The sequence below is a fragment of the Phasianus colchicus genome, chromosome 19 (genome assembly GCF_987193195.1).
Source record: "Phasianus colchicus chromosome 19, bPhaCol1.hap1.1, whole genome shotgun sequence".
Lineage (NCBI taxonomy): Eukaryota > Metazoa > Chordata > Aves > Galliformes > Phasianidae > Phasianus > Phasianus colchicus.
Window position 1 is genome coordinate 3,258,222 of NC_143454.1, and position 12,460 is coordinate 3,270,681.

At 59.7% G+C, this 12,460-nt stretch overlaps 2 protein-coding genes across 2 annotated transcripts; both read left to right on the forward strand.

Moving 5' to 3' along the window:
* Nucleotides 1–2,684: 2,684 nt before the first annotated feature.
* On the forward strand, nucleotides 2,685–4,356 carry LOC116234442 (uncharacterized). Its single transcript, XM_031602064.2, has 2 exons — nucleotides 2,685–2,751; nucleotides 3,137–4,356. The coding sequence occupies exon 2, from the start codon at nucleotides 3,176–3,178 to the stop codon at nucleotides 3,557–3,559; it is 384 nt and encodes a 127-aa protein (XP_031457924.2). The 5' UTR covers nucleotides 2,685–2,751; nucleotides 3,137–3,175; the 3' UTR covers nucleotides 3,560–4,356.
* Nucleotides 4,240–10,753, forward strand: RNF224 (ring finger protein 224). Its single transcript, XM_031601421.2, has 2 exons — nucleotides 4,240–4,367; nucleotides 9,739–10,753. Exon 2 carries the CDS (start codon nucleotides 9,740–9,742, stop codon nucleotides 10,244–10,246), a length of 507 nt encoding a protein of 168 aa, XP_031457281.2. The 5' UTR covers nucleotides 4,240–4,367; nucleotide 9,739; the 3' UTR covers nucleotides 10,247–10,753.
* The last annotated feature ends 1,707 nt before the right edge of the window (nucleotides 10,754–12,460 follow it).

The window sequence follows — 12,460 nt, forward strand, 5'->3', positions numbered from 1 at the left end:
GAATCTGGGTTGAAGCTCCCTGGGGATGGCACAGGGCTGATGAGCTCTGCTGCTGTGAGCCTGAATTCACCAGGTGCTGGGGACATTTTGGCTTCAGGCATCTGCCCAAGTACTCACAGGCAGGAAAGCTGCCTTGGTAAAGACTCTGTAGAGACTAAAGAGGTTATAGCTGCTCCTGTTCCTTTCCCTGCAGGGCACCCAAATTTCAGCCTGGAGCTATACTGGACATGTCTATGCACAGGAGCATGCATGGATTTTGGAGGTGGTGTGACCTGGGCAAAGCACAGGATGTTTTGGGGAAGCTCCTGGAGCTGGGAAGCGGCTGCTGCTGAACCTCATCCCTCTTGGGGACAGCAGCCCCAGCCTCACACCCTGCTTGCTGCAGGAACCCGAAGTCCTCATCTTGTCGGGCACCCTTGCAGGGATTGAAGACAGAGCTGGCACAAGACCAGATCACCCGTTAGTAAATGGAGGCTGGGAAGCAGCAGGCCGCCAGCTCTGGAGCAGGAGAGCAGCCAGAGCTGAGAGGGCTTCCGGAGGCTGCAAAGAGCCCAGCCGGCGCCGGAGGCTGCGTGCAACGAGATTATCCAGGAGAGCGTGGGCTGGGCCAGAGCATCCCCCAGCGCTGCCAGCTGCCAAGGGGGGACAGCGGGGATGGGGGGGACTTTGGATGAAGGCTGTCTGCTGAGCACAGAGGCTGCAGTGCTCTCCGAGGCGCTAGCAATGGGATCTTTGCTTTTGAGACCCCTTAGGTGGAGGTGGACAATGGGGATCCCCGCAGGTGTCGGGGAGCAGAGCCCACGCGTGAGCGGGGCCGTGCGTGGGGCGCTGGGGCAGAGCGCAGGGCAGCTGCTGCCGGGTCCCGCAGCGACACCGGCCGTGCGAGCAGCGACACGGCGGGACAGCGGGACGGCAGGCAACACGCTGCGTCGTGGATTTTTAAGCCTACATCTCAAAAAATGCAGGAGCCTTCCCTTGGGGAGACAGCTCCGCGTTGCCATCAGGAGCTGCGGGCTCTTCCCACCCAACGCTGGGTGTCGCGCTGCCGGCAGCGCTCCTCTCCTTCCCCGCGCTGGGGGGAAACTGAGGCACGGAGCCGGGCGGGATCCGCTGGAGCCCTGGGGAGGTCCGACCTCGCAGCTATCCCAAAGCCACCCCGGGCTCTGCACCCGGTCCCGCCGCTCCCGGCTCTCCCCAGCCCAACTCACCCGGCGCTGCGGATCTCGGCACTCTGCGCGCAGCTCTCCCGGCGTGGCCGTCTGGGAAACGCAGTTCTGTCCCGCAGAACCCGAAGGAGGGGGCAGATCTTTTTGCAAAGTGCTGTGGGAAACGTAGTTCGAGTCCCGGAGGGGTCAGCAGCGATTCGGAGCCACGCTGCTCTCCAGCTCCACGTGCACGGCCCCATTCCCGCATCCCGACAGCTCCCCCGTGGGATGGGATCCTTGCGCTCAGTCTCTTGTGGGAAGGCGCTGAGGCTCTGCACTTTGGAGGTCTCTGTGCTGACCGCAGCATCATCATACCGCAGAGAGTGGCTGGAGCTGGGGACCTGCAGTGGCCCTGTGCTACCCCTCAGCGTGTTTGTCCACTGACACAGGAGAAACCATGCGGCTGCAGGCAGTGTGGGACAGGAGCCGTGCCCGTGCCCGGGGATGGGACATCTGTCCCCAAGCACCTGATATGTGGATGTGGTGCACAGGAACACAGCCCAAAGTCCTGCAGCCTGAAGCAAAATGCTCACTCAGGACCCACGGGTGACACACAGGGGACACATGGGTGTCCTGTGTGGTCAGAGAGGAGCAGTGAGGCGGTGGTGGTGCCACTTCCATGTGACCTTATGCAGGTGCTGGCCCAGTTCCATCTAAGGAGCTTCCATCCTTGCTTCCAGGTGGGAGCAACGAGCTGGGGAGTGCTGCCCCTGCCGGCAGCCCGCAGCTTCACAGGGGCAGAGGCAGGGAGCTGAGGGGGGGGTCTGGCATCTGGTGGATGGCTTTGTGGCTCTGGGAATGTGGCAGGATCAGGGCTCCAAGGCAATGGGGCAATGGGGCTTGGCAATGGGGGCATCTTCCGAAAAGCCTCACCTTGGTGCAGGGCTGGGGGTTGCGTTCACAGGAATGTCCCTGTGTCACATCCCTTCCCGCTCTCAGGTACAGGGTGCTGGAAACCAGTATCTCCTTTTGCAGCACTTCTGGTCCAGAGCCAGTGTCCCTAGCTTCATGCCAGCAGTGCTCCTCATCCACCCTCCCTGTGTGCTTCACTCTCTAAAGATGTCCTGAAAGCAGGCACAGGGTTAAGCCCCTCAAACCCATTGTGGAAAAGGCTCTGTTCAGTGGGTTCCAGCTCGTATGAAGCTAAGGTCCCACCGCAGAGCTGCCTGTACCCTTCCCACTGCCCATCTCCACAGCGGGCAGTTCTGGTCCAGCCCATTTTGTTTGTGCCACTGTCACCGGCACAGGGATAGGGACCTCAGTGGGGACCCGGCACCGGGGAGAGACGCAGCCAGGGAGAGCTCAGGAGACCTCCGTGCTGCGGGAAACGGTGCGCAGGGGGCTGGGGGCAGGAGGAGCGTGGCAGGGAGGACTGCGGGTGCGGAGGGTGCGGTGCGCGATGCCGCTGCCCGCTGCCCGTGCCAGTGCCCAGCGCGGCTGTCGGGGCCGGGCGGGGCGGGCCGGGGCGGGCCGAGCTGTGCCGCCGCAGGAGGAAGCGCAGCCCGGGGCACAGCCGCCGTGCAGCCGGCCGGAGCCGCGCGGCTCGGTGAGTACCGGCAGCCCCCTGCCCCGCGCCCCGCCTTCCCCGCCCCGGCCCCCTGCCCCGTTCCCTTTCTTCCCACCCGTCCTGTCTCCTCTCTTCCCCCGTCTGTCCTCCCTTCCTTCTAACTCCCCCCGTTCTCCCAGACTCGCCCTCCCGAAGCTCCCGCCCCACCTGCTCCCTCCTGACCCCAGCACTCCGCCTGCCCCCGTGGCGCTGCTCAGGTGTCACCCTCGCTGTCCCCCCACTCTGAGGGCGACACGAACGGGTCACTTGTTGGGCTCCTGTGGGGCTGTCAGGGAGATGGGAGCACTCTGCTCCCCGGTGTCCCCGCAGGCACCTACCCCACGGTGCTCCCGTGCCCTGGCTTCATGAGGTCCCCGTCTTGCAGGAGGTGGGGACTGAGCGCTGCTATCAGGCAAACGGGGACATGGATCGCGGTGTTACCCTGGAGAACCCCTATGCCAGCGTGAACATCCCACGGTCCCAGTTCCAGCAGAGCTTCATCACTCGCTACCTGGAGGACGAACCTGCATCACCCACCGTCATTGCCAACCCCGCTGTTGTGCCTGTGCACAGCACAGAGGAGCAGGCAGGCAGCTGGGACAAGCAGCCCATTTCCACAGAGAAGTCCTGGTCCCGGCCTTACAATCCCTATGCCAGCATGAAGATGCCCAATGGGGAATCACCCAACTCCTTCTACACTGTCACCCTGGACAAGCCATCCAAGGGCCATGGGCATGAAGATGGCGGGAGGAGCGGCTGCTGCAGGTGCTGCCCCTGCTGCAGAAAGTGCTGCTGTGTCATCTCCTAAGGGGACAGGTGGGGTGTGCAGGGATGTGGCCACCTGGCCTGGGCACCCTGGTTTGCTGCCCCATTGCCTGCTCTGGCTGCTGGGAGGTGATATCGTCTGGTTTTCACCCATGAGCTGTGCAGCCAGATGCGCCGGTGATGTACACCTGCAGAATGGAGCATGGGGGAGAAGGATGGATCTGCTGACCCAACGGAGGCCAAGGGACCCTGGGGACATTGTGTACCAATGCAGATGCCACTGAGAAGTGCTCACAATGGGGATGGTGCTGAGCTGAGCTTCCCATTCTGCACCGTGTGGGGAACCAGTGTGGAGGGGTCAGGGACGCATCCCTGGCTGGGTCGGAGACACCCTGTCCTCTCCCAGAGTGCCACAGTGATGAGCTCAGGGGGTACCACCTCTCCTTGCCACGCTGCTCGCCTGACAGAGGGAAGGAGGCAGGAGAGACAGACAGACAAAGCAGAGCCGAGTGCTGGCAGCACTCTGGAACAGTGTTGGCACAGTGCAGCTATTGGGGTGCCAGGACCCTTTGCTGTGCCATATGAAGCTGCCAGTGCACCGTCCTCAGCCCTCTGCCACTGCTGAGCACTGAGAGCAGTGAGATCGGGGCCCACTGCCCTCCTTACAGCACGCCGGGGCAGCTCAGTGTTCAGGTCTGGGCTGGGGAACAAACCAGCCCTTGTCCTGGGGCAGCTGCGTAAGCACTTGTGGCGGCTGCGGGGATGGGGCAGGGGCCTGGAAAGAGCGCGGGTGTGAGCGGATGACTTCAGCGCGCCACAAATAAATGACAGCCACCTCTTGCCCTGCCAAGGTACGCCTCTTCCCTCTGCCCTTGCTTTTCCGGGATCCTCAAGTTACTTCTTGCTTCTCCAGCTGAGCTCTGTAGTGCAGTGTGGGGGGCACGCAGTCCTCACCTTTCCCAAAGTTTAACTCCTTCACTGCTGACTGAGCTCCATATCTCACTGGTGCCAGCCCCCCTCCTGCATCCCCCTACCTGGGTGCTTCCAGCAGAGCCCACTGCTGCTAGCTTGGGGGCACTGCCCCATGCTTGGCCTGGTCCTGTGAGTCATCCTGGCCCTTAGAAGGAGAGAACTCAGCTTTGTGGGGGATGGGGAAGAGCTGGGGTCCTGGCTGGGGCAGCTGGGGCCTGGGGGCCTTCATGGCACTGCCTGGGCTGGCTGCGACTCCTGAGAGGCCACCAGCACTGGAAGCCACCACTGTGGGTGACCACCCCTATAGAAGCCCACCAGCACTGGCAGCCCACCACCTCTCAGGTTCCCACCACCCCTTGTTTCCCACTACTCCTCTGTTCCCATCACCCCAAGACCTCCGGGGCCAGAGAGGCAGAGGGTTGGGATGGGGCCCTGCCAGCTTGGCTCTTCCACCTGGCCCACATCCCACGCTGATGGGTGCCAGAGGGTGTTGCCTCTTGCAGGATGGTGCTGGCAGGGATGCAGCTCCACGCACATCCTGCACAAGGAGCTCTTGTCTGGCCACTGGCAGTGCTGACATGGAGACAAGCAGTGCTGACACAGAAACAAACTGACCCACCCACCCGTGTTTGCTTTGTGGGCTCCCTGTCCTGGCTGACAGCCCTTCCCCACCCCAGAGCCCACCCGCAGCGTGGAGGCGGTGGAACGATGGTGACACACAGTGCCAACGTGTGGGGATGTGCCGTGGGGCAGAGCCCACCTCCCTCCAGCAGCACTGTGTGTCAGCTCTGCCCTTCGCTCTGTGTAACCTTGGGCTGATGACAAACACGGCGGCAGGGTGCTGCCTGCCAGCCCCTGGGCAATGATTAAGCTGAAGGCAGAGGTGGGCAGAGGAGGGCTTGGGGATGGGCACTGGGATGGCCATGTGGGGCTTTGGGTGATGCTGGTGGTGGGGCCTGTGGGTGCTGCCTGTGTTCACGGGATCATGAATTCTATAAGAATCATAGAGCCATGGAATGGCTCGGGTTGGAAGGGACCACAGGGATCATCAGTTCCCACTTGTCACTGCATGAAGTGCTGGAGCAAGCCCAGTTCAGACTGCTCAGGGCCCTTTCCACATCCTTGAGCACCTCCAGGAATGGGACACCCACAACCTCTCTGCTTGTGGGTCCAACCCACTCCAAAATCTCCACGTCTTTTCTGTGCTGGGGGCCCCAGAACTGGATGCAGTTGTTCAGATGCCCTCTTATGAGAGCAGAGCAGAGGGGGACAATCCCTTCACCTCACAGCCATGACTTTTCTAATATGATGAAGAGCAGCTCAGCAACCACATCAGCCCTGGGATGCATGTCATCCAGACATGTATACATTCATTCTCATGAGCCAGTCTTGGACTTGCTCTGCCTTTATAGTGCGGGGGAATTTGCTCCCCAGTTCCCACCTAGAGGTTTTGGGATGTGATGTTCAGGGATGTGAGAAATCCTGGCTGCCAGTGAAGACTGAGGCAAAGAACCCATTGGATGCCTCAGCCTTCTCCATGTCTGTTGTAGCCAGTTCTCCTTTCCCCTCTAGCAGAGGAACTCTTTGGTCTGTCTCTTCTGACCTATGTACCTGTAGAATCCCTTCTTGTTGCAATTCCATCTGCACCTTGGCATTCCTGATCACATCTGTGCATGCCTGGACGGCATTCCTGTATTCTGCCCAGGTGACACGTCCTTGCTTCCACTGCCTATACATGTCCTTATTGCTTAGCCTGACCAGCACATCCTTGCCAGGCCATCCTGGATTTCTTACTCCTCTGCCCACTTTCTTATTCTGAGGGATGGAGAGCTCTTGTGCTCTCAGAAGGGCGTCCTTAAAAAGTATCCAGCTTTGCTTCACTCCTTTGTCTCTAAGGACTTCTTCCCAGGAGATCTCATCCAACAACTCCTTACACAGCCTGAAGTTGGCCCTTCTGAATTTCAGGGTCCTGACCCCACTTTTTGCCAGGCCCACATTCCTCAAGACCATGAATTCAACCAGGGTGTGATCACTGCAGCCCAGGCTGCCTCCCATCTTCATGTCTTTAATGTTCTCCTCCATGTTGGTGAGCCCCAGGTCCAGCAATGCTTCGCCTCTGGTCTATCTGTCCAAGTTATCACAGTGGATTCCAGGAGTCTCCTGGATCACTTACAGCTTATTGTGTTGTTTTCCCATCAGAGATCCGTGTGGTTGAATTCCCCCATCAGGATGAGAGCCTGTGAGTATTACACTTCTTGTAGCTGAAGCAAGAAGGTTTAGGCAATAGGTTCCCCATGATCAGGAGGCCTGCAGCAGACCCTGACCACCAGCTGTCCTTTACTCATCTGATCTCAAATCTTAACCCACAGGCTCTCCACCTGTTCCTGACTGTTTCTCAGAGGCAGCTCCTCATGGTCTATCCGCTTTTTAACACAGAGGGCAACTCCCCCACCCCTCCTACCTCGCCTATCCCTTTACAAAAACTTATAGCCCTCAACGGTGATATTCCAGTGATGTGAACCATCCCACCATGCCTCCACGACAGCAATAAGGTCATAGTTTTCCAACTGTACCACGGTTCCCAACTCCTCCTACTTATTTCTTGCAGTGTGTGTGTTGGTATAGGGGTGGCTCTCTATAGAGGTGGGGTTTTGCAGGGTGCTGGGTGTGGGGAGGGTGCTGCTGTCCCATGTGGGTGCGGTGTGGGTGGTGATGCACAGCCCCGGCTCATCTGCAGCAGACCTTTGCACTCTGCAGATGGGGCCTCTCCCTGTTCTGCAGTGCCAAAGGTCCCCACGGCTCCTGGGGACGGTTTGTAGCTGAGTGCTGGGAACAGATAAACACTTTTCCCACCCACTGTTTGCTACTGATGGCCCTGTGCCCGGGTTTGGGTGTCTCTGCAGGGCACACAGAGCTGAGCTGGTTTCAGGCAGCGTGTCCCTCAGTGTACCCATGCCACCCAGGGGTCTCCCTGCCCCAGCCCGGCCCTGCCCTCAGGTCTCGTGTGTCCCAGTCTGGAGGAATCACAGCAGGGCTGAGGCTGGAGGCAACTCTGTGTCCACCTGTTCCTATCCCTGCTCCAGCACAGGCTTCAGAGATCCCACAGCCCCTCTGTGCAGGCATTTATTGATGGGATCCCCCTGAGCCCGCTCTCCTTGCCAGCTTTGGGACATGCAGTACATCCCCAGGCTGCCGGGTGCCCGGCCATACCCGAGCAGATGGGTATTGAATGGAGCACTCGGTATACGCCCAGCGCTGCCCTGGCTGCCAGCATGGGGTGCCACCCCCAACCCGGTCCCGGCAGTGGGATCCCACCCGGTCTGTGCTGCTGGGGACACGTCAGGATGCAGCTGCTTCGACCCCAAAGCTGCGGTGCTGTCCTGCTCCCGAGCACGGGAGTCAGGGTCGGGCTTTCCTGCGAAGCCCCGTGAGGCACTCGGTCTCCAGCTCACCCCCACCTCACCCCCTCCGGCTCTTCCAGTTCTGGCTTCGTGGGAACAGACTGGGAACCCGCTCCTGCCTGCATTGCTGCCTGCTGCCCTCTCCTGCCCGCAGGCAGAAGTGCTGAGTGCTCCTGGCTGTGCTCTTTTCCGGGATCCTGGATTTGTCTTTTCAAGTCCTCTGCTCTCCCTGCACGGCTGTGACACTGCTACTGGCCCCAGTGGGGTGCAGGGGCTGTGGGACCCAGGCTGCTACTGCCCCTGGGCCAGCACGGACCTGGCAGGTTCTCCCGAGGGACCAGACTCTCCCCAGTAAACCAGGCAATGAGCATCATTTCCAGAAGAGCAGAGGACTCCAGCGCTGGAGCTGTCAGCCCCAGCTGCAAGAGCAGGGACAGGGCAGCAGGGCATGGATGTGGCTTCAGTGGCTTTTCCAGGGAGCTTGGTCTGCCAGTGTCCCTCAGCTCCTGCCCAACACCAAGCATCTCTGAACTGCTGCCACCAGCAGAGCTGTGCTGTGCCACCTGCCCCTCCATGGTCAGCAAGGACACTGTACACTCAGCACAGCTTGGGTGCCACACTCCTTCCCCACTCCCCTGCCAGCTCCTGCTCGCTTCAGTCTTCCTCACCCCCCCTGCTGATTTTCCTCTCACAGCCGTTACCTCCAGGCACTGTGCAGGGACTCTGTCTCCCTGTACTGCCCTGCACATGGAACCCACATGCCAGGCAGAAGCTGTGGTGCCTCTGTAGCAGTCCCAGTCCCCCAAGCCCAGCCCTTGTTGTCCTCACCCTTTGGTGACATCTGTCCCATGCACGTCCCAGAGCATTCACAGGGCGATGGGATTTCTGCTGGCCGACATCTGCCCAGATGTGCCTGGATGAGGATGGAGAAGACTTTGCTGCTGCCCAGGCACAGCCTGTGTCCTCCAGTGTTTCAGCCTGGTCTCACAGCGACAGTTTCTCCTGCTAATGAGGCAGAACAGGTGGCTAATGAATGCTCCCAGGAGGAGAGGCAGGGCTTCAGTTTCAGAGGGCTTTGTTATCTGGGTGCTCGTAATCCAATCTCCCAGGCTTGGCTTCCAGAAGCAGATCTGATACTCATCTGCCCCTGAAAGGTGAGCGCCTTCACATCACACAGGCAGTCAGTCGCCAGACCCAATGCTGCTTCCAGGACTGCCACAGCCCCCCGGGGTGGTGCAGCCCCTCTGCCACCTCCCCTGAGGACCTGGGGAGGAGAGCATCCAGGTAGGGATGGGGGACAGGAATGGGGGAAGAAGGGGTGTCCACGTGAACCAGAATGCCTTTTGGAGAGGAAGCGGGGTCCTGGTGGTTGCTGGGAGAGGGTTGCAAATGTGTTGAGATGATGTTGGACCCCCCAGTTCCTCCCCACCAACCTGCATGTTCCCTGCTGCTGGCATCCACAGCACAGTGCTCCAGGACTGGCATGGAGCAGGGCTGTGGCATGGCCTGGCCCTCTGTGCACTGCTCCCACCTCCTCCCCACCCCATGGTGCCCACTGACCCATAGCCCCATGAAGGCAACTGGGATCTGGCCACACCCTGGGAGGGAAGGGGCATTCAGCACAGCTCACAGTGGTGACACAAGGTGACACACGGATAGCACAGCTCCATGGATGAGGGCACCCCAGAGCCCACCATAGGGCAGGGTTCCCAGTAGCCCCGGGAACTCACAGCCACTCCAGCTGCATGGAGCTGCTTTCTGCACTTCAGCTACAAGCTGATGTCCTTTCCCCAGCTTTAGGACTGACACATTTTCTTCCCTCTCTCTCCCTCCTCCCCCATTCCCCCAGCATGTCCCAGGCTGGTAGCAGCCCCTGTGCAGAGGACGGGGGGCCACGTGCCGAGGCACACATGCGCACCCCGAGCCGGGGCAGCCAGAAGCTTGAGTGCATCATCTGCTACTCCTCATATGACCTGTGTGGCCGACTGCCGCGCCGGCTCTACTGCGGCCATACGTTCTGCCAGGCCTGCCTCAAACGCCTGGACGCCGTCGCCAACGAGCAGCACTGGATCCCCTGCCCACAGTGCCGCCAAAATACGCCCACACCGCGCGGCGGTGTCACCATGCTCGACCTCGACCTGGCCACTTTCCTCCTCGTCAAGGCTGACAAGGAGCATCCCCGGGTGGCCGCACGCTCCCTGCAGGATGTGGCCACCAAGGGCTCGTGCAAGGAGCCGCCGGTCACGCAGCAGCCGCTGGGGCTGTGCCAAGATGCAGTGCCCCGGGCACCGTTCCCGAACCGTGGCTGCTGCCGGCCGTGCATCTGCTGTGGGGTGACGGCAGCTTTTGAGAGCTGAATGTGGGGACATGAGGACAGCAGGGTTTGGTGGAGTGAAGCATTCTGTGCCTCCAAGCTGAGCTGGGGATCTCCATGCCACACCCCAGACTCATTGTGGATGGCACTGGTGGGGTTGTTCTGGTAGTCTTGGAAGGGCTCCAGCTTATCCATGGGCTTTTTCCCATTCTGCTTTTTCCCATTCTGGGATTTGGGCTGCAACGGGGGGGAAGAGGGTGCTCCTATCCTTCATCCTGCCGACTGACCCCTCTGGCAGCTCCAAACCTGCTCCAGCCATCACAGATGCTCCCAGGGCCTAACAGCACAGCTTCTCCATGCATGCAGCTCTGCAGTGGGGACACCTTCACCAGGACAGGGGGCATGGGAGCCTGACACAGCACAGTGACTCAGGGATGCTCCAGGGAGTGTGCCACACCCTGGAGGTCCCACATCCATTAAACATCTCCTGAGCTGCACACGTTGGTTGCATTTGTTGTTCATCCTCATGCTAACCTGGAGCAAGTCTTGTACCCAGAGCAGAAAGCAGGGACCTGCTTTGCCCAATTGCTTTTCTTTGCTTGCTCTGTTTGTCATTTGCATGAGAAATATGGAGCACTGGGGCAGCTGGACAGTGAAAATTGAGGATGACATTGTCACTGGGGCTCTTTGGATTGACCTTGCCTCCAACTGCTGTGCTCTAGCACAATGTAGGCTTAGCAGATGCCAAATGTGGATGTCTGGGGTGCACTAGGGTGATGTTAATGCAGCCCCTAGGGAGGGATGGGTGGACTCTGAGTCCAGTTTCTGCATCCATTTTCATGTGGCTGATGAGTTCTTTCAATATCCCATTGCCAGGCACCACGGTGCCACCTAGGCTGTCCTGGTGCTCAGCTCTGCCCTGCATCAGCTGCCAGGACTGCAGCTGCAAGATCCCAGTGCCCCCACTATGCACGGCACCCACACTGTGCACAGCACATTCACAGTTCTGCCACTTGGTGTCACCTACCACAGAAGAGTCGGAGTCCAGAGCTGTGCCCAGCAGAGTCCAGACATCTGCATCTCTATCGCTTCATTTTGGGAATGGTTTTGGCCTGTTGGCTGGGCACCCCATTTCAATCCCCTTGTGCAGTGCCTTCAGGACCACTGCCAACCAGCACAACCCTAGCACTGCTGTAGCACAGGGATGCTCAGAGCCACACCTGGTGCTGGCCCTGGAGCTGGGCTTTGGGAGCCAAAAAGCTCCAAAAGAGGCATGCCATGAGGTGCAGCTCTAGCTAGGGATGGGGACTTGCAGATGCTGTGCTTCCTGACCAGAGAAGGGGTCAGTGAAAGGGACCCAAAGGGCCATGCTGCTGTTGGTGTTGGGAATAGGGTGCCCAGCAGAGGACTTACAGGGATGGTGAGGGGATAGTGGTGGCACTGCTGGGGTGCAAGGCCCCACTGCTGGAGATGCATCTTGCTACTTGTCAGTGAGGTGTGCTACAGAGTGGCAGTGAGTGAGAGCTGTGAGATGCTTCACATCTTCAATGGGCTCCCTGAGCTTTTGCTGGAAATGACCTCGTAATCTTTTTCTTGACAATTTTTGCACCTCGGTGCATTGGGCAATGCACCTCTGAGTGCACTGGGTCCCCAAAAACTCAAATCCCCATTCATGCCAGGATGCTGCACATTAGTGGGTGCTGCAGGGCCCTGTGGAGCGTGGCTGTGCCCTACCCAGGCTGGGCTGGGCTGGGCTGTAAGATTCCTCTGAATTATTTCCAGATGGGGATTAATGCAGCACACTGAGTTTGCTGCAGGGTAAATAAACAAATCAAAGCTCCTCTGGAGGCTATTAATAAACCGGTCTGCCTGCTGCTCCTGCCCCGGATCTGAGAACATCCTGGATCTGGCTGAGGGTTCAAGTTCTGCAGGGTGGCAGGAGGTCCCCTGGGTCCTAAATGGCAAAGGAGCCATGAGGACACCTCCAATTCATTGCTGAGATGGGTGTCATGAGGTCCCCTGGTTCCCTGGGGTTCCCAGGGAACTGAGGCATGGGGAGCTAGAACCTCCCTCCTTCAGCACCTGCTGTGGGGCTTTGAAACCAGAGTACGTGTAAACAGGGTGGGGGCAGACTTTGAGCCCGCTGGTGCCGGCACTGCCATGCCAAGGGCAGGATGAACATGTTCCAAGTGGCAGCAGCCTGGCACAGCCACCTTCCTTGTGCTACCTCGAGTGGAGGTCACATCCCAGCTCTCCT